This window comes from Lycorma delicatula, chromosome 1 (genome assembly GCF_047948215.1).
Source record: "Lycorma delicatula isolate Av1 chromosome 1, ASM4794821v1, whole genome shotgun sequence".
In the NCBI taxonomy this organism is placed as follows: domain Eukaryota; kingdom Metazoa; phylum Arthropoda; class Insecta; order Hemiptera; family Fulgoridae; genus Lycorma; species Lycorma delicatula.
The window spans coordinates 84,800,335-84,822,919 of record NC_134455.1 but is presented as its reverse complement, the minus strand read 5'-3'; the positions used below and the strand labels follow the sequence as shown (position 1 = coordinate 84,822,919).

At 31.5% G+C, this 22,585-nt stretch overlaps 1 protein-coding gene across 2 annotated transcripts in view; it reads right to left on the bottom strand.

Annotated features, from left to right (window-relative positions):
• Positions 1-22,585, bottom strand: part of LOC142318137 (uncharacterized) — a 598,310-nt gene that overhangs the window by 479,333 nt on the left and 96,392 nt on the right. For both annotated transcript variants that reach the window (XM_075354676.1, XM_075354678.1), the window contains exon 2: positions 12,770-12,977. In XM_075354676.1, coding sequence (XP_075210791.1) covers positions 12,770-12,968 — 199 coding nt within the window. In that variant the 5' untranslated portion in view covers positions 12,969-12,977. The remainder of the gene's footprint in view (positions 1-12,769; positions 12,978-22,585) is intronic.

Genomic DNA, 22,585 nt, shown 5'->3' with positions numbered 1-22,585 from the left:
AAAATATTGTATACAAAACCAAAATGCTTTTTCGTGAGGAATTAATTGTCTGCATTAAGAACTAAAAAAAGCAGTAGGGAAGCGTGCCATGAAATGTATTGAAAATGGCGGTCACATTTTTGAACATTTATTATAAACTGTTACTTCGGTCTAGTATACTAGTTCTAAATAAAATTGGAATTTTTCTAATTTCTCTTTGTTTTACTCAAGTTATCTTACACCATTCGGTTTAAAATTAAATTCTCTAGAAGTTTTGTTTAAAAGCCTTATGTGTTTTTTACCCATTTAACCAAGTTATTGAATTTCAAACGTAAAAAAACAAGGTTTTTTCCACACTTGATTAGTTTATATCCCAGATTTCTCAAAACTACTGCAAATACGGTTCTGAAACTTACTTTATTCAAATTTTCACGCCAAAAAACACACAAAATACTAACTCTGCCCCTTAAGTCCTAAAAATTTCAGTACGATCTCATTTCAGAGTAGCTTAAATCCGAGCAAAATCTTTCACTAGCCGCAACTCGCAAGCGTAGCATTTTAGGACATATGAATTTTTTCCATTATTTTTACAAGTAGAATAGGTTATATAAATCCTGAGAGAACTTCGCGATACACTCTATACATCACAAACTTACATAAAGCTTAAAAACTAGTTTTTATCAGGCACAGTTTAATTTCTTTACAAAACATATTATTTATATTTGCGATTAAAAATATAAATATTTAATTATGAATATATAAAAAATAACAGTCATATAATATCAAGATAACAATTTGATAAGTTATCAAAAGAACGTGACTAGAATGAGGTAGACTATTCCAAGAGATATAACTGATAAAGATTTATCAATATTTTTGGTAGAATACACTATGAAAACAGATATGACTGCTTATGGTCATTAGCTCTATTTAATGAAAAGATTGCTCATTAAATAAATAGAATTGCGAGAAAAGGTTTAAATATTTTACACTTACTTACTACTTCCTTATATAAGTACTTTCTTACTGCTGTATTTAAAAACTTTCCATTTTTAAAACCAACTTTTTTTTTAAAATGAATTAAAATAAACAAAACCTTTAAAAAATAAAATAACTCAGAAAAAATACTTGTTCGATTGTTTTTAGATTTCGAATTTTTGAAATCGGTGCCAAATTAAAGGGTTAATAAATACATAACTGTTTTTACTTTCCCAGCTCTATTTCTACTGCTACTGCAGCACAACAGCTCTAAAGGTAAAATATAGGGGTTGGAAAAAGTTTTTGCGTATTAGGGTTTTAGCAAATGTCAACGTTTCAAGAACACCTTAGTCCAAGAAACACAAAAATATGTATAAATTTCCAAAATTTGTGTTCACCAGTATCTTGATTAATATCTCTAAATTTGCTCAGCATAAATTTGTCCAAGGTGGTTCAAAAAATGTCTATACATAGGGCCATGATAGCATTAAATTTTGATCAAAATTAAAAAACTTGGGTGTATTTTTCGCCATTTTGAATTTTTCTTTTTATGTACAGTGTTCGAAGAAAGTTAAGTACGATAAAAGAACTTATTAATCTATTTAAAATTCTAAAGTTTTAAGTCAAATGGATTTAGACATGGGGAAATATTCAACATTACTTCAAAACATTTTTGCCTCATATATCGAAAACCCGTTGAAAAAAGTTAAAATATATACAAAAATATATAAATATTATATATATATTATATATATATATATATATATATATATATATATATATATATATATATATATATATATAATTTTTTATATTATATATATATTTTTTATATATATATATATAAATTCCAGTTTTGGCCTGATTTAATATCCCATCGATCAAGAGGGCATTACGGTACCCGTATAATTTTTATTTTTTTTTAGACCTATTGAATAACATTGTAATAATTAATTCCATGGTTATTAATTATAACCTTATTGAAATAAATAATTACACTAATAAATAAGCCTTTATGGATAAAAACTCAAAGGGGGCTGGATGAAATCCGTACTAAAATATTGATTTTTTAAACTTTCGTTTTTGAGATTGAAAATCCAATTTAATCTATTACGAGTATAAATGTAAACGACATAGAAACGTTTTTAAAAAGCTTTGGGGCTGACTTAATAATTTTTTATATCTGATGTTCATTTCTTTTTAAATTGTACCTTTAATTAAAATGTTATAGAAGATAGATGTCGAATAAATAGGAACCAATTTTTTTTAATCAAAATTTTAATTTTTTTTTAACTGTATTCTGTACACAGTGTAATTTTAGTAATACAAGAAGTAAGTATTAAAAATTAAAAAACACGACTGCCAAAAAAGCATTGCTGACAAAACGTTGGTCTTTAATGCAGGATAATTACGAATATAGGATAATTAAGAGCGTGCAGGTGACAATTTTGTATATAATATTTATACATAGTATATTTTTTTTATTTTTTAAATTTACTTAAACACATGTATATGCATACCCTATGACACTCCCGGTAACGTAAGGATTCCAATGCGGGGTCACACATCTGAATCAGTTCAACCATTGAGCTGCTACGGTGGAACATACATACATACGAGTACATGCATACATTCTAAATACATTACACTCCTTTTTGGGCAGTCGTGTAAAAAACACTAGTAAGACAACTTCACACGTATAAGATAACGGGTTTCCGAATCGTTCAGAATGAAGCACTGAGTTATTTAAAAACGATTTGTTTTTCTGATAGATTTCTTTAAAAATTTATTTGTATATATATTTATATAGCATATGACACTCCCAGAACGTAAGGATTCCAACACGGGTCATACAGCTAAATCGATTCAGTGGAGCTGCTACGGTGGAACAAACATACATACACATGGGTGTGTACAAACATTACATTCCTTTTTGTGCAGTCGTGTAAAAACATAATCTTTCCAAATTGGGCCAAATGGGATTTTCCAATATTTTTATTAAGCATTTTGCTTCTTTTTTTTCTAAGTTACACTTTTAATGTTGCATAATTTTTAATGTGAAAAGTGCATTTCATCAAGGAGATCAAGTCGGTCCCAAATTTTTTATTGAACATTTTGATATTTTTCGGAATTTTTTCTAAATATTTCATGATTAGATCATTAACATTTATAAAAATAGTGCGAATTTTAAATAAAGATCCATAAAGGGGGAAGTCGGGAATTTTTATGGTACTTTTTTCTAGTTTTTTAATTTGGTGCTGCATCATAAAAATCGAAATTTAAAGAAAAATCTACATAACAATTAATGTAAAAATAAAATATAGTCCAAGTTATTTAAAAAATGAATTTTATATATATATATAAATAAATATATTTCATGTTTTAAAAGCAGAATGAGATCTGTGTATGGTAACAATTATTACAACAATTTGAAAGTGGTATTTAAAAAATATTTATAAGAATTACTTGAATTAACGGAGATGAAAATAAAATTGAGCATTTGATAACAATTTTCTTGCAAAACTTCTTTTTTCTCTTGGGGGGAGAAATCCCATTTGCGGGCGAAGTGTTGGGCTTACTAACAGGTTCCGCAAGATGTTAAAGTGCCTATGTACTCGTATACCTGCGTCCTACCGACTAAACCTCCACCTCACCAACTCCCCTCCACGGGCCGGACCCGCATTCAGTAAATTTTTACAAAACTTACAGTAAATCAATCATACTGACGTAAGTTATTTAATTAGATTTTCGATTTACTATTATCACAACAGGAACTTAATAATGATTGTTAATCTGTTCTATAAACAATTTTATACTCACCTTATCAATTAAAGGTATTGTATGTATTTATTGTATATTAACGATAATTTGTGACTACACGAAACGTCTAATTCGGAAAAAGAAAGAAAATTAAATATTAAATATATAAATCAAATATTTATTATTAAAATATTTAAATTATTTATCAAAGAATACTATAAATTGGAAAATTTTTACTTTCCTGGCATCACAGCTCTAGAGCTATACTGCAAGAAGGAACGTATTGTAATCAGTCAAAAAATGGGGTATGGATTTTTTGTATTTCTCGACTTTTCATGAACCCAGGGACCCCAAAAAAAAAAAAAAAACAAAAAATGGTGACGGTAATGTTCGTACGTACCTAGCTTAAATACATGTATATGTGTTGGTTTGTTTAAAGCTTAATAACTTTTGATAGGTTAAACCGATTTTGATGAAATTTAGCACAAAGACTCGTGTATGAGGCAATTTGTTAATAAAAATTTGGGTCAATATCTGCAGTTGATGGGATAGATAGTTTCTTTTGGATTAATTTTCTTAAAATTTTGCAATCATAACCGCCGTACTTTGCATTAAGCTCAGTATACGCATACATGCTTATCTTACCATTTTTTTTTTAATTTGCCCCCATCCCCAAAAAACTAAGAAAAGCTATCATTCTATTTATTGCATATTTTTTTAACCGAGATTATTTTATGTCTAGGTAAAGTAGTCGTGCAAGTAGCCCAAGAATTAGTTTGGGGGCAATATTAGTATTGGGGCAATATTGATCAGAGTTTAAAAATACCGATTTTTAAAATTTTTTAAACTTTTTTTGATTTATTTAAACTTTTTTAACCTTTAGATAACTTTCTTACGAATCATTTTTCCACAATGTAAGAATAAAATTCCAACAAAATATTACAACTTTGTTGTCTGCCTTTTAGTTACAGTGTCAAAAACGTGTTACCTTTTTATGTTAGTGGTAAAACAAAGCAGATACTTTAATTTAACTTACGTAAAGGTAATGATTTTAGATTTATTTTAAATCTAAAATGATTTTAAATTATGACTTTAGATTAATTTTATACAAATAATCTTTTTTAAATAAGTTCCAATGCAAAGTATAATTTTTTTAGAAATCTTTATGTAATATCGTAAAAAATAACGAAAAAAATCACTATGGTATAATTTTAAATTAGGAAAACAAGTTTGCTAACAAATTGCTGAACAAATTCATTTGAAAAATCTATATTAAGAGTAAGCATCCAAAAAAAAAATAAATAAATAATTTCGATAAAAATGATAACAGATAAACTACACTAAGTTTGTATTCAGCATTGAAATTTTATTACTAGTTTACAAATGCATTATTTTGAAGTAGAGTTGCTGTAATGCAGCATAGCAACTTATTAATTACTTATTTTTTACAGTGTCTCACAAAACACATATGCTACATGTACTTTCATCAGTACTAATTTTTCAGTTGACCGGATGTCTCTTCAATTTTGTCAAGAAATTTGAATAAACTTTTTACGAACAGCTGGATAGGAAATGGAGAATCAATTAATTGGACTCCTGGTACATGTGATTAAAACCCAATGGACTAGTAACTCTGAATCATATTAAGATATTTTTATTTAACTAACAAAGAGAAACTTGATAAGAGGAATTAATAGCAAGAATTCTCAACGCAGTTAAAATTAAACGAAACAATCCTGATACATTAGGAACAGCCACCCATGAAATTTTAATAGAACGAAATAATGCGTAAAGACTAAGGAAAACATTCGAACAGTCACTGTAATATTATATTTTTATGTAGTACTGGTTACAGAGTAACAGCACAGGAACATTATGTAAACAGCACTCTGCAGAGATGCCAAGGCATCTATTCACAGTCTGGTTTGTAAGTTCAAATGTACCGGTAAATTTGTAGGCTTGAACAGACTCAGGCCGACCACTCCTGAGATGTGGTTAATTGAAAACCAACTACTAAAGAACATCGGTATCCACACTCTAGCATTCAGATCCACATAAAAGTAACTAACTGCCTTTACAAGAACTCGAACCTTAGAAATCTCGACTTCTAAAATCGGCTGATTTATTTTTAATAATTTACTTTGATTCTAATTATTCGTTTGTCAGTTGAACAAAATTTTTCTGCCACGTTTCTGTCTGCTTTGTTTTCAATAAAAATCAAATTTCTTTTAAATAATCTTCACGTTTAGTTGACGTTAAGAGTTTCTTAAAATTAAATTTTCTATAAATTTTAATAAAAGATTTTTAAAATTTCGCTATTTAACGAGGTTTTTATACATCAAATGTAAAAGAAATTGTGTTTTGAGACAACACATTTTTGTGTTTTACTATAACTTTCACAAAAATCACTAGAAATACACTTCTGGGACATGTTTAATAAAATTTTTCGAGTGAAAAACTGTATACAACCAAGTTTATCCCATAATTTAAGTTCCAAGGAATTTTTTAAAACTTCATTTAACTCCAGAAGTAGAAATCAGGATGAAATCTTTCGCAAGCTAACTCAAAAATTAAGCCTTTCCGAACTGTATGATCCGAATTTGTATGTAAGTTTTTTCTTTATTTTCATTTGTAGGACATGCCTAGAAATTTTTCCCTTTCACATTGAGACTGCCTGCATGTGTTATGCATATTATACAGAGTGTATCACGAATTTCTTCCGAGACTTTTGTAACCTATTCCTCCTTCTGAAAGTAATGGGAAAAGAACATATAAACAAACATACATCCTAAAATGCTTCGTTTGCGAGTTACGGTTAGTGAAATATTTTACTCCGATTTCAGCTACCCCAGTGAAATAAAGTCTTACTGAAATTTTTAGAACGTTAATTAAGGAGCATAATTAGTAATTTAACAACCTATGATATATCGTTGAAAAGCTCTCAATGAGGACTTACTGCAAGTAAAAAAAAAATTCCAAAATCTAAACTTTTTTGGATTTTGAGCTTTTTTGGACATTTTTGGTTGTATCGATTGCAATCAAAAGGAGAGGTGCACAACTAGATGTTACAACAGTCCTAAATCCAAAAACATCCTACGCCTAATCGTTTTTTTAATTATGCCAGATACATACGTACGTACGTACAGATGTCACGCTGAAACTAGTCAAAGTGGATTCAGGGATGGTCAAAATGAATATTTCCGTTGAAATCTGAAAACCGAAATTCTTCGCGATCACAATAATTCCTTTACTTCATACAAGGAAGTAAAAATTTGGTATGGCCATTTTTGCACTTCTCGAAGTTTCACCTCCCAGAAACCCCAAAAAATTAAAGTGGAGGGTAATGGTCGTACAAACGTATATACGTGTGTTGGCATGTTTGAAACTTAATAATTTTTTACTGGATGAACCGATTTTGATGAAATTTTGTACAGAGACTCAAATATGAGCAATTTGTTGGTAAAAGTTGGGTTCAATATCTCCAGCGAGTCGGATAGACAGTTTCTATGGGGTCAATTTTTTCAAAATTTTGCTAACATAACCCCCCCCCCCCAATTATATATTAAGTTTGTGCATGCATGCTTATCTTACCATTTTTTTTAAAACCAAGGTTCTCCCTTTTCCAAAAATCGAAAAAAGCTTTCTTTGTAAGTGTACATTTTTTGATCGAATTTTTTTTTTATGTCTTCTTAGGCATATTAGTTGTGCAAGTAGGCAAAAAACCCATTTTGAGGATAGTACTAGGGAGAAGCCGATCAAAGTTTAAAAGTATCGATTTTCTGAATTTTTAAAAAATCTTTTATGGTTTCTTTTCATGTATAAATATTTTTCTGTTATGTAAGAATAAATAACCAATGCTAGGAAAGTATTACAACTTTGTTATCAGCTTTATTTAATTTAAATTTTCAGTTTTTAAATCTATTTTATGTTTTTCTAATAAATTAAGTATTTAGCCGTTTTATATATATTTAGTTATTGCTTTTCGAATATTTTAATTTTTTTTCGATATATTTTGATAAAATAAAATGTTTTTTCTTGATATTTTTACGTTTAATACTGTACATTCATAATTATTATACGGCTCTGTGTTTTTCCAAACGATGTATTTCAAGTTATTTTTATATTATTATTTGTTTTAAACGTAATATTAATTTTATTTGTAATTTTTTAAAAGATATTTATTACTTTAAATATATTTTGTATGATTAAAATTATTTATTATTAAACTAGGGGACCCGGCAATGCCTCGCTATTTCCAGAATGTTTACCACAGCTCAACCTCACCAATCTCACTAGTATATAAATCATAAAAAACAAATAAAATGTTCAGCATTTGAAAAAGTTAGGGTTCAAATACAGAGATAGAAGAACAATTGCTAACATGTACAGGAACCAAACAGCAACAGTAATAATTGAAGAACATAATAAAGAAGCCGTAATAAGAAAGGGACTCCGAGAAGGATGTTCCCTATCTCCGTTACTTTTTAATCTTTACATGGAACTAGCAGTTAATGATGTTAAAGAACAATTTAGATTCGCAGTAACAGTACAAGGTGAAAAGATAAAGATGCTACGATTTGCTGATGATATAGTAATTCTAGCCGAGAATAAAAAGGATTTAGAAGAAACAATGAACGGCATAGATGAAGTCCTACGCAAGAACTATCGCATGAAAATAAACAAATACAAAACAAAAGTAATGAAATGTATTAATAATAGCAAAGATGGACCACTGAAGGTGAAAATAGGAGGAGAAAAGATTATGGAGGTAGAAGAATTTTGTTATTTGGGAAGTAGAATTACTAAAGATGGACGAAGCAGGAGCGATATAAAATGCCGAATAGCACAAGCGAAACGAGCCTTCAGTAAGAAATATAATTTTTTTACATCAAAAATTAATTTAAATGTCAGGAAAAGATTTTTGAAAGTATATGATTGGAGTGTCGCTTTATATGGAAGTGAAACTTGGACAATCGGGAGTATCTGAGAAGGAAAGATTAGAAGCTTTTGAAATGTGGTGCTATAGGAGAATGTTAAAAATCAGATGGGTGGATAAAGTGACAAATGAAGAGGTATTGCGGCAAATAGATGAAGAAAGAAGCATTTGGAAAAATATATTTAAAAGAAGAGACAGACTTATAGGCCACATACTAAGGCATCCTGGAATAGTCGCTTTAATATTGGAAGGACAGGTAGAAGGAAAAAATTGTGCAGGCAGGCCACATTTGGAATATGTAAAACAAATTGTTAGGGATGTAGGATGTAGAAGGTATACTGAAATGAAACGACTAGCACTAGATAGGGAATCTAATGACTGAAGACAAAAAAAAAACAAATAAATAAGGTAAAGCTTCTTTTCCTAAATTTAATGTCGTATATATCGGAAGATATCGTCTACATCGATCGTTGTCTATGTCAATATCGACTTCCTCAGACAGTTATCATGTGATTAAATAATATATTATTAAATTATTATATTATTAAATATATGGAACTAATAACATTTAATCACGCTCGAGACAAATTATAACAACTTCAGTAAATCGGTTAAGCAGTTTTTGAGTTATTAGGGTATACACAAAACAAAGATTCTTTTATTTATATACGTAAATTAGGATTTATTCTGTTTTTTGTAGTTTTTTAATTTATGTTTATTTAAGTATTAACCTACTTTTTTTGTACTAGTTATTTAATTTAAACTTATTGTATTATATGTGTACATACATTTGCTGATAAAATTGATTTTTTTTAATCTTATTTTTTAAGTAATCGTATTTTTTGTGTTTTTTTTTAAATCTAAGAAATTTTGATTGTGTAAAAAGTTTTGAAAAATGTAACGAAAGGTTGGGTTAAGATATTATAAGGTCTTTTGGAAGAGGTTTAGATTCCGCGCAAACTTTACTTCTACGTTGTTTTCTAGTTTATTAAAAAAATATTTTAAAAAATTTGAAAATACAGGGTCCCGCATATAAATCTGACGATTTTATAGTAATTGTTATGTTGGCACCACTGTCAATGAGAAGGCATCTCATGCCTTCTCATTGACATCAACCTTCTCATTGTAGTACATCGACAGGTCTATTCATGCTATTTCAGTAGCCAGTATGTCGTGGTCGGGTGAACAACGAGCGTTTGCGATTGAAGCCTATTTTAAAAATAATGATTCGGTTATTGTAACACAGCGTTTATTTCGCAGACATTTCAATTTAAATCGAAACGCGTCTGTTCCTAATAGGAATACGATATTGTTGTGGGTGAAGAACTTTAAGAACACATCGTCTGCTTTAAAAATGAAACCAACAGGACGAAAACGGACTGTGAGAACGCCTGAAAACATTAACGCTGTAAGGTTAGCTGTTACGCGGTCTCTACAACGTTCAGCAGCGAGACATGCTGCTGCGCTAGCTATTTCTGATCCTGATCGAAGTGTACGACGAATTCTTTAGGCCGACCTGAAATTCCATCCGTATAAGATGATGTTAGTGCAGCAACTTAATGCAAATGATGGGGCGTCTCGCAAAGCAGCTTGCGAGGTCATCCTCGAAAATGTCCACCAGGATGCCATTATTCTTTTAAGTGACGAGGCACATTTTCATCTGTCAGGATTTGTGAATAAACAAAATTACCGTTGTTGGGCTTCGCATAATCCACGGCAAATTCTTGAAAAGCCACTTCACAGTCAATATGTTACAGTGTGGTGTGAGGTTTCAAAGTTCGGCATAATTGGCCCATATTTTTTTGAGGAGTTAAATCGCAGAGTAACAGTAATATCTCATCGATACGTAGACAAGTTGAATGAATTTCTGCAACCGAAACTGAATGACTTTCAAGGACATGAAATTTGGTTTCAACAGGATGGTGCCACCGCCCATACGGTGAGAATGGCAATGGTTGTTCTGCGAGAAACCTTTCCTGGTCGTTTGATTTCCCGATTTGGCGACATTCCTTGGCCAGCGCGTTCACCTCATTTGGCTGTTTGTGATTTTTTTCTGTGGGGGTATCTCAATCATAAAGTCTTCAGTAGTCGACCACAATCAATTTCAGAACTCAAGGAGGCTATCCAACGAGAAATTGAAGCAGTTCCACAAGTGATGATTGAGCGAGCAATGTCAAATTTTAGAATGAGGTTAAGTGAGTGTGTGAGGAGTAATGGAAAACATTTGGACGACATAATATTCAAATAAAAAAAAAATCTATATAAGTAATTCACTATAAATTGCAAAAATTTGTCTTTAATTTGATATATTAAATGTTTTAATAGTACGAAACACAGTTTAATTATTATCCCTCAAAAATCGTCAGGTTTATATGCCGGACCCTTATATAAACATACATATATTTTTACCGGGAACTTATTTTCGTACGATTTTTATGGATTTTCCCTTTATTAATGATAGTAAATACAAATGTGTAAGAAAATTCATGCTGTATTTAGTTCAGTTAATTCAATAATTACAATGTGAATTCTAGATCTTGAGTTCAACTCTCGACTCTGATATTTTTTCCTCTATCATTTTATCCATCTCACCTCGTTTGGATACGTATGTAGCACGTCCAAGACGTAAAAATAAAAATTAAAAAATAAATAAACATAGTATAAACTAGTCATCATATTCAGATAGGCAGTATACAGAAATTTATTCCGTAATCGCTTTTAATAATATGCATTCTTAGTACGAATTTTCCGATCTCCGTGGCAGAGTGGTAGGGACTCAGCTTTTCATCCGCAGGTCCTGGGTTCGAATCCCGGTCAGGTATGAGATATTTCATATGTTACAAATTTCCATTCTCATAGGGCAAAATAACCAAAGCAGTCGATATCTGTCACAAAAAAAATTGATGATAAGAACAATAATTTCCGATTAAGGGTTGTAACGTTCATTCAAGCGAAATAATACAAAAATGTTTCCCAATAAATTTAAAGTTAGTTTACAAAAACTCTTTTAATCATTTTGAAATAAACCGCCATTTTAATTTTATATATCTCAATTCGTCTCCCAAATTTTTTTGCAATGAGAACGCTTCTCACAAGGTACAACAGGTTCTCTAACACAACAAAATCGTTCGCTGTTTCTCGTTCTACTGGTTTGAGTGATGTAACTACAGGATGATGTATGTAAAAACATTAAAAATTTCATTTCTTTGCGATGTATATTCACGATGGTGTTACGTAAATACTGTAATTACTTGTAAAGTATAGAAATCGAATGTTATTACAATGAACTTTAAAAACAAGTAACAATATGAGAAACAGCAACAATTTCATCTTCTTCCAATAATTCAATAATTTACAATTCAATTTTCCAAGTTCAGCAGCAAGCGAGAAATTAACTGAAACTTTTATGGCCAAAGAATAAAAATGTGTAATTTTCTTATTCACCATATTCAGCGTATTAAAATATTTATAATACAAAAAAAAAAATCCTTCCATTCATACATAACTGTATTACAACTTTTCCCGCCCGCAAGCGCGCGCACTTACAGACATGTTTGATCTTCAGCTACCAATTAAAATATACTCTATTAGTGCCTAATTAAACTGATTATAAAACTAAACAAAAAAAGTTTAGTTTTATTAACTTTGATATAAATTACATTCTTTATAATGGAGTATAGCCCAACCGAACAAATAAACTAATTGTATGTTCAGAAATAAATATTTTTGCATTATGAACATATTTTATTGACATTATCGGAGTTTTTTTTAATACATTAAGTAGTCAGTCATTAATAGTCGGTCTTAAATATGAGCAATCGCAAAAATGGAAGTAAAATGGAGATTGTTTATTGATATGTGTGAAACACTAATAGAACATTCCTTATAATTGCTGTTATTCGCTTTAAGCTCAACTATAGTACTCGTATAAATAATAGTTTAGCCATTGAAAGGGAAGAAATAAAATTTCTGTCAGTCTATAATAATTACAAGGGACTTTTTAAATTTATAACAACCATTCTTATCATTAAAAAGAGATTAATTATTAATGGTTTTAATAAAATTAATTTTCGTATTTTGATGAAACAAAACACATTTATAAGTGTATAAACTCACCATGTCCAGCAAATGAGAGAACGTGACGGTTGATGTTAATACTGAAACTGGAATCACTGGAATCAATGCTATGCTGATGAATAGCGGCGTGATTATGTCGAGTATTCGCCACCGAACCGTGGAAATCTGGATCATCATCATCAAACATAATCCCTTCTTCAAAATCAGTGAAGGCAAGAGCTTGTTTGGTCGCTGCCATTGTGTCTGTCTGAAAAAATAAATATTATTGCAATAACTTAGTTTATGTAAAATATTTACGACTAATTGAAAGCAAAACGTTTTAATAAGTTATAATTTACTTTCTTTTAATAATTAATAAATAAAATATTCTATTAAAAATTACATAAATTTATTTTCAAAACCATAGCGGCCACAACCGTTATGACAGAATGAGGGGGTATTGTATGATGTAATCTTTGTCTACACTTACTGTTTGCCAAAAATTTAAAAAGGTATCATTTACGTTGATAAAAACTTGTAAAATAATATGTATTATCAAATATTTTCCTGACCCATTAAACAAACGATACAAATTCGGATAAAGGGTAAAGGGTACTGTTAGGTAATAAAAATAAGAGTATAAATATACTTTAACCCATCAAGTAAAATTATTTCCCTTGGTTACGTGACATACTGGGATATCCCCATTACAATTTCACTTCTATTGCAGTAGCATAATGAATTACTCCTACCAACTTCAGTAAAACGAATTCCGTAATTTAACATGATAAGTTATTACATAAAATATTACCTGAGTATCGATTAAAATTTCTTATCTTAAGTCATAACAAATGATGAAAAGCCCGCAAACTGGCGGGAAGGACGGTTGATTCCAGAACGGTCATTAATTACCTTGGCATCTGGATTGATGCCCGACTGAGGTACGGAGTCCATATCATGGAAAGTTGTGAGAGAGCGGAGAGGACAATGCATGCGGTTGCTGCAGAACACAGGAGAAGGTTATTGTCAAGGGTGGTTGGTGTATTCTTTCCTGTTATATGGGGCAGAAATCTGGGCAGATGTTCTGAAGTACAAAAGGTATATAAGAATACTTGCTGCGCTGTATAGGAGATGCTGCCTCCTGATTTCGGCAGCTTATCGTACAATCTCAAGAGAGGCTGCAGCAGTGCTGGCGGGTGTTATGTCAACTGACCTGCTAATTTTTCACAGAAGGAAGCGTAGAGAATTAAAGATGCTTCCTTTTTCGGAGAAGAAGAGATTGATTGTGGTCAATTTACAAGAGTTGATGAATACTTGGCAAGTAAGGTGGGATGCGGGAGAGAAAGGTCTGTGGACTTACCGTCTGGTTGGGAATGGAAAGAGTTAGTGCGGTAGGAATCACGGATCAATTGATTATAGTCTTAGGCAATTCCTGGCCGGGCGTGGTTACAGGTGGTACAGGTCGCTCTTGACCATTCAGACCGTTGTCCGGCCTGCGATGTGGAGGAAACTCCGTACCACATCTTCTTCTATTGTACGAGGTTTCAGGATACGCGTAGTTGCATGCTGGATGCCCTGAGTCAGGTGGACATGTTCAGACCTGATGATTTTCAGCAGATAATGCTTTAGAGTGTGAAACAGTGAACTATTACTGCAAATTATAATAGAAAAGTTTTAGAATAACTTAGAAACTCAGAAAAAAACTCGTAGGAGACGGCGAGCATTGGCGCGGTCTGCAAGGGAATGAGGCGTCAGAAGGTGTCGGGTTGAACAGGTCTGTAGCTGAGTACCTTGGAGGCCCTCTCAAGCATGAGTGAGCTCACTTTGATGCGGTGAGGCCATGGACACTCCGCTTCCGGTGCCTAAGTGGTAAGCTTCCGGTGGTAAGTAGTTGTGTGTGTGTGTGTGTGTGTGTACTCTGAGTGAGACTATGGAAATTTAACTGTTGAGTGTGCTTTGGTGGTTAAGTTATGTCTTGTGGCCATGTCTTCATGATTGTTGTGTACTTGTTTTGTGTTGGCTTTATTGTATAAATGTATAAATGTGTGTGGTACGTCTTAGTACCTGTTAAGTGTACTATGTTCCTGGATGCTTTCCTCCTTTAGATATTTGTGGCGTGCAGTGTGTGCGTGTAGTGATTTGGTATGGATGATGTTTGCTTGTGGAGACCGAATGTGTGTGCGGACACTTACCCCTCTCCTTAAATAATGCTTAATTAGCGGTTTTCCAGGAGGTGAGGTCGCCAGGGGTGGAGGTTTAGTCGGTAGTGCACAAGAATAGACACACCCTTTTCTGTAACAGCTTGCGGAACCTGTTAGCGAGTCCGACACTGCTTCGGCGCTCGTAAATGGTGTTCCTTCACCTTTTAAAAATAAAAGAAAAAGAATTAGTTACGGATCCAGCAGAAACTCACTTCTGTGTTGCGACAGTTCAACTCGGCTATTGCATTATAAATTTCGGTGATAAAAATGATGTCTAGAATACAAATCTTCTGAAGCTTGGAGTGCACTACACCAATCGCTAAAAATAAGGATGAGCAGTACTTTAGGTTAAGTCTTATTGATGACGTACAGTTCAGCATTGTAAACACTTGCAATACCAGGCAGATCTAACATATAGGTTCCGTCATTTAGAACGAAAGCGCATCCAACGGTATCACCCTGCCTCGACCCATCTCTGCACACCACCACGTCTGAGCCTGTCTTAGATAGAAATTGGCAAATCATTTGCTGAAAGATACTCCTGTTATCTTCCCGTTCCCCTTCCATAATACTGGGGAGGTCACAATGTGACCTCGATTTTGAAATCAAGTCTCCACGGTGGACATGAACAGGAATAGATTAGGAAAATAGAAGGTGTGTCAAATTTAAAAGGAACAGCAAACATCGGGCACGAACACCCATCGGCGCTGCACAACGTGAATGTTCTCCACACCGTTGTAAATTAAGGTTTGCAAGGACTTCCTCAAAAACTGGGTGACTCGGCCCCATCCCCAAATGGGCAGAACAAGTGCCAGCACAGCAGCCTATCCCGTCCATTCCAAAGCGACGGCCATCGCAACTAAAAAGCATGCCCGCGACAGAGCCCGATCCAAAGACACCTGCAGCAAGATAAAGAAAAGCGTGATGCACAGCATCCAACATACCAGCACGGCACGATGCGCTGAAGAGTAGGTGACGCAACCACAATACAAACAGGACCGAGCCAAAGAATAACAAAAATGCGACCCAAGATCGGTCGGTTCCCCACTTGGTGTTGCCAAGGGCTCGCAGCACATCCAGAATCTTAAATATCTCGCTTTTAACATTTTTATATGTTTGACCCACATAAGACAACTATCAAAAAGCAAACCCAGTAATTCAATGTCAGGAGAGACAGCAACTGGCTCCCCACCGAGAAGGATCTGCAGAATAAAAGGGTCCCGCAGATGAGAAAAGACAAGTCATCCCGTTCTATCACGTGAAAAAACGAACCGGCAACCCTGGACCACCAAGCTTCAAGGCGAGACACAGCACTCTGTATCAGTCTTCCAGCAGCATTCAACAAGAAATCAACGGCATTGATCACAACGTTTTGCATCAGGTGACTCAATATGAAAATGCTTGTGCACGAAACTGCATCACTTTGCAGGGAGTTCAGTTCGAGCATCTTTTTTAAAAATATGGTTAATATATGAACTTTCGCTAGCGTAAATACAGAATTTAATATAATTTACGTTTTCCTTATTTTATTTCATTCATAAAATATTTCATTTCGCAACTCTGTTTAGTATGTAACGGTTAGATATTTAGTTCTTCACCTTGTAATATTCATGTAATATATATATGGCGTAATCGACAATATAAATTCTTTTTTTGTGTTCTATTTCATTTTTGGTACGGAATATAGAAAACTGTACATAAACAATGCTGACCCACTTTGTGAGAAAGTGGTAGGCGAAACGGTCTTTCATCAGGAAGATTTCGGGTTCGAATCCAGATCAGATTTAGAACTTATTTAGTATGCTAAAAATGTCTTCTAACCTTTCCAAGCATAAGGTTTACGGCAAATCCATTATAAAAAACAAATAAATAAAATATTTATTAGCTTAACACATCGCTTGTCATTCTATTATTGAGTAAATAATGTTAAATCTTTTTAAATTCTCTAGTATTGAACTTATAGCTAGAAAATCTTTAATAATGTTACAAATTTTAACTGGCTTCCCATTTAATAGAAAGCCAAAAGCCTGGTTATTAGAAATATTAATCTTATAATTTACAATGGTATTTTTTTTCCATTTTTTCTAGTGAATATTAATAGAGAAATGGCTTTGCCTTCACTGAAGCCAAAATATTTTCATTATTCCGCAGTTCCAATTGAATTTTATTAAAATAATAAGACTTCGATTTATCCACAATAATGATTTAAATTATAATCGCGCATAATTTAGAATAAACCTACTTCTATACAGTTCTAATAGTGGAATTGTAGTTTACGATTTGCAGTTAGACAGATGTTTTACCTATACAGAGTTTTTTTTTAAACTTATTCATACAGCGTACTTAAATTATTCATATAACTCGTTCTTGACGTAATATATATATATATCTGTAACATTCTTGATTACCAATGTTTACTTGTGACGTTTGTTTTGTTTTTATTAAAACAAATTAACGTATTCGTACTGCATTATTACAATACATTGTTAATTAAAAAAAATAAAAACTTAGTAATAGCAAAAATAAACTTTCTTTTAATATATATATATATGTATACAAATAACAGTTAACACAACACTTCACACAATGTTTTAGCACCATTTTTTTTATTTTACATTCACTCAAGTTTTACAGAAACATAATTTTTTGTGTTTTAAATAAAAAACTCAAATTTATTTTTTAATTATAGCTTTATTTCTATTAATACTATTATTATTATTAATAATAAAAATGTTGTAATTCAGATAACAAATCATAGTAACCCAGAAAACAAAAAAAAAATTAAATATCAAAAGATTTTTTTTAAATAAAATAAAAATAAAAAAAATTGTAAGAAAAAAAAGAGCTTTTTCTTAAAAATTTAAGAAAAAGCAAAAAGTGGAACATTAATGTATGCACTACGTACGCAAGTAAAACATTTAAAAATATTATTCTACTTTCTGAATAACATTTTGAGATACGGAACCCATAGCGATCATACATCATCACCATGTTGACCAATTGCAACCAAAACCAAATGTTTCATATTTGATTATTGAAAACTAATAATTCATATTTGGAAGTCTTCATACAAAATTTCATAAAAATCGGTTTATCCAGTCTGAAGATACTACGCAAAATTCCTTATTGACGAAAAAAACAGAAAATTAGATATATTTTAAGTGGATATAATTTCCATTCCTGAATGAAATTGGTCAAAGTGAAGTTTTGATGTAATGGATTTGTGTAATTAGTACAAGAATGTGACTTTAAAACCAAAAAACAACAAAAAACTAAAAAGGAATGTAGAAAGTTTTGTCCCTACTACTTTATGGGGATTTGAATAATGCAAAGAAATCATCAGAAAATAACTTAGCTGCCTAAAGAGTATTAAATTACGTAAAATGCAACCTAGCCTTTGAGTAAACTTTGAGATACAGGACTCATTTGGTCCGTACCTCTATGCCCCTTTAATCGATTGTGACTCAAGTTAAATTGCATCAATGTACCATTATACGCCAAACTTCACCCAAATCAGTCTATTCAGTATGAAGATATAAGCATATCATACGTACGTGTACACACATCCTTCCAGAATTTTTCAATACCAAAATAATTTTTTTTTTTCTTTTGCTATAGAAAGTCATTAAACGTCAACCACTGTAAAATAAAATGCTAATTGAACCAATTTTAGAATTGCCAATCTATATATAAATATATTGAGGGTTTATATGTGTGTGCGCGTCTCTCTCTCTCTCTCTCTCATTCTCTCTCTCTCTCTCTCTCTCTCTGTGTGTGTGTGTGTGTGTGTGTGTGAGTGTGTGTGTGTGGGTGTGTGTGTGTGTGTGTGTGTGTGTGTGTGTGTGTGTGTGTGTGTGTGTGTGTGTGTGTGTGTGTGTGTGTGTGTGTGTGTGTGTGTGTGTGTGTGTGTGTGTGTGTGTGTGTGTGTGTAGGGTGATTCAGAAAGAAAGGGGAATAATTTAGGAACTGATTCTAGAGTTTGAAATAAGGGAAAAAGCTCAAACAAATATACGTCGGAAAACGTTTTGCTAGCATTTTTTCGACTTTGTTAATGGCTAGCGAATGATTTCGCCTAGATTTCAGTTCCTCTGCAATGAGGAATGAAGCGTTATATAAGGGGTAACTTGATGATTTCTTATGCTTTTGACCTGAGAAAATCGAATAAAACAGGCCTCAGAATTGTACCGCCGGTAGTTTTCATGACATCCAACTTAAAACAGGAAACTTTGGTGACGAAAAACACTTATTTTAGGTATGAAGAACAATAACTTTGTTAAATGACTAATAAATGCTTAAATTTTATTATATAAACTTGTAGAGAATTTAATTTTGAGAATACTGATTAATAAGTTTACAGAAAAGCAAAAGAAGAATCAACTTTTACTATTAAAACCAAAACAGGCTAACTTAGAGAAAAATGTTATGAATTTAGAATACCGACGTAGGTATCCTGGATAAGTAGTTCCAAACCGTAAAGTATTTTGTGGAATTTTTAATAATCTTTGTGACAATGATATACTTCCCAGCGCTCATGTTTCATCTGAACGTTAACCGGTATATGGTGAAGAAAGCGAAAATATTCTTCAAGTGGTTTAAATTCTTGGTCCTACAGCGAGCATTCGAAGAATTTCTACACAATTCAACATTCCTCGAAGTACAGTATGGATGTATATGGTCATGGAATGCGTCCTTGTCAAGTTCAGAAAGTTCAACACCTCCAACTTCATGACCATGCCAGACGACTGCAGTTTTTTCAGCGAGTTAACAGTAACTACCACTTAATTTCGATCATACTATTTTTTAACGAAGATATTATTTTTTTATCTGTAACGCAATAAATAACACACGGAACTCACATCGGTGGTCTGAAGAAAAATGACATAGTCGAATCGAATGTCAAGCAAAGATTTTTGGTGAAATTTTGGTATGGCATTATCGACCACCAATTAATAGACCCTTTCATACTACAATATACTTTAAAAAATGAATTTCTTACAGTGCTTAAAAATGTTTAATTGGCAAAACTAACTGAAATGTATTCAAATGTAGTGAAATAGATCAAATGAATGAAATGTAATATCAACTTGATGGAGCACTAACACGCGTTACGAATGAAGTCTGTCTTAATTTTATCGAAAGCAAAGAAATCAGGCGAATTCTTTCACCAGCCACACTCGCTAACGAAGCGTTTTCCAACCTAACTTTTATTCTTTCTTCTTATTTTCACCAGTAGAATACGTCCTGAAAGTTTGTTACATTCTTTGTGGATTACTCTGTAAATATGTGTATGTATATATATACATATAAATATTCACAAATAATCGAATTAGAAATAAAGGACTCAATCAAAACTGAGAAAAAACAGCAGTAAAATATACTACTCTAATTTAAACCATTAATTTAAAGCTTTTATTTAGTCTAGAAATGTTAAAAAAATTTCGTCAATCTCAGACAAATCATCGGCTAAGATACCTCCACTCAACATACTAGTTTAAAAGCCAAATGTAATATACACAACATCAAAGATTCAAATAGGAAGACATGAGCTAACTATGAATCACAAGATAATTTGAAGACCGTGTTCTTAGAAAAAATATTAACTATTACGAAACGTGGTAACGCTTTACAAATAATTAAATATCAAACTAAAAACTAGCAAATTAATGGAATTCATTCTTCTAAAAGGCTTTTCGAAGGTAAAAGCCAGACGCTTTTCTTCTTTAATGAAGTATCCGGTTACAGAAAAAAAAGTTACACTTTTCTAGTAGTAGTTTAATAATAATAATAATAACTTTTATTTCCTTTTACGAAGTAAAAAAACTATTGTGATCGCGAAATATTTCGGTTTTCAGATTTCAACGGAAATATTCATTTTAACCATCCCTGAATCCATTTTGACTAGTTTCGGCGTGACGTCTGTACATAAGTGTGTATCTTGCATAACTCAAAAACGACTAGCCGTAGGATGTTGAGATTTTGGATTTAGGACTGATGTAAAATCTAGTTGTGCACCTCCCCTTTTGATTGCAATCGAATGAACCAAAAGTGTCCAAAAAAACCCAAAATCCAAAGAAGTTTGGATTTTGGACGTTTTTTTAACTGCAGTAATAAGCCTTCATTAAGAGCTATTCAGCGATACATCATAAGTGGTACTTATTTTCGTTGGTTCCAGAATTGAAGCAAAATAAAATTTTAATTAATGAAATGTTTGGAGCTTACAGGGGAAGACACATCGGTTTGAATTAGACTCCATCTCCTTTTTTTATGTTTTTTTTTATTTTAGTTTAATATATTGATTTATTAATAGTTAATTATTAACCTCCAATTATAAAAAAATTTGTACGATAAATAATAATTCAATAACAATAAAAAAACAAAAAAAAAAATATATGAAAAAATATCAGAAGTTATTAATGAAATAAATTTCATTGATTTTTCATTTAAAAAATATAATATGTATATGTAGTTTAATCGGCGTACAAGGAAGTCATGTGGTGTCCACATCAGATTATTTTTAAGTGGCAAGGACCCTTTACACCCTTGTCATATTGTGTCTCTTTCGTGGTTTTAATATCACATGACAAGTCTATTTATTAGATGAAAAGTATTGAAAAGACTAGTCTTCTGACTACGTCGCTAGTATTTTTGTCAGCGGGAAAGAAAAATTCTCTCTTTCTTTCTTTTTTTGACGTGGAAAGGTGCTAATGATCACAATAGTCGGTGCCCCTAAAAACTCAAAAAAAAGTGATCATAATAAATAGTAGTAATACAGAAAGAAAGAGCCAAAAGTTATACATTTTTCATCTAATATTGTATTACAAGAGAATCGTAATTTTCTGTTACTATAAATATAAATTTGTTAAAAATAAAGATATCATTTTTTTTTTAAATCAACATTCACAGTAAATATTTTATAGTAAGTCATAAGACATTTTTCCTAAATATATACTGGATCACATAAAAAAAATATTACATAGTAAGACAAACGAACCCATTAACTGTTAATATCTGTCTCTAACTGTAAAGAAACTGGATTATTTATTACTCATTACCAACGACACAACAAAGTAGTATTCTTTAGGTGATTTATCTTTGAATAGATCACACAAGTTCGATGGGATGAACAGATACATTTATAGTGCAAGCAGCATTTAAGAAAGTGAAAAATGTATTGTTAAAAAATAGCCTATCCTTGTTTATTACTCAGAAATGATTATTCTAAATCTGTTACAATTTTTACTTCTATAAAAATAAAAAAATTAGTCAAAAATAAAATTATGTCGAACAAAAATAGAATTAGATATCAAACTCTCATGGATCGGCAACTCACTGTTTAATAAGCCTATTTTTTGTGTTTAACTGTACTATTTCCACTAAATCTTAACCAATAAGTTTCAAGCTTGATAAATAGCTTTGTTATAATATAAAAAATTGAGGGAGGTCTTATTTTGCTTTGTAATCAATTTTATGATAGAATAATTAAACAACTTTCTTTTGTTACTTCAATCTGTATTTACAAAACTAAAAGAAACAGAGAAATATTATATACTTGTATATTTACAAATATATAATATTTGAATCATGTTTTACTATATTTTTAATCTCACAGAAATTTAAAAAAGTTAGATGTGCATATATATATATATATATATATATATATATAGAGAGAGAGAGA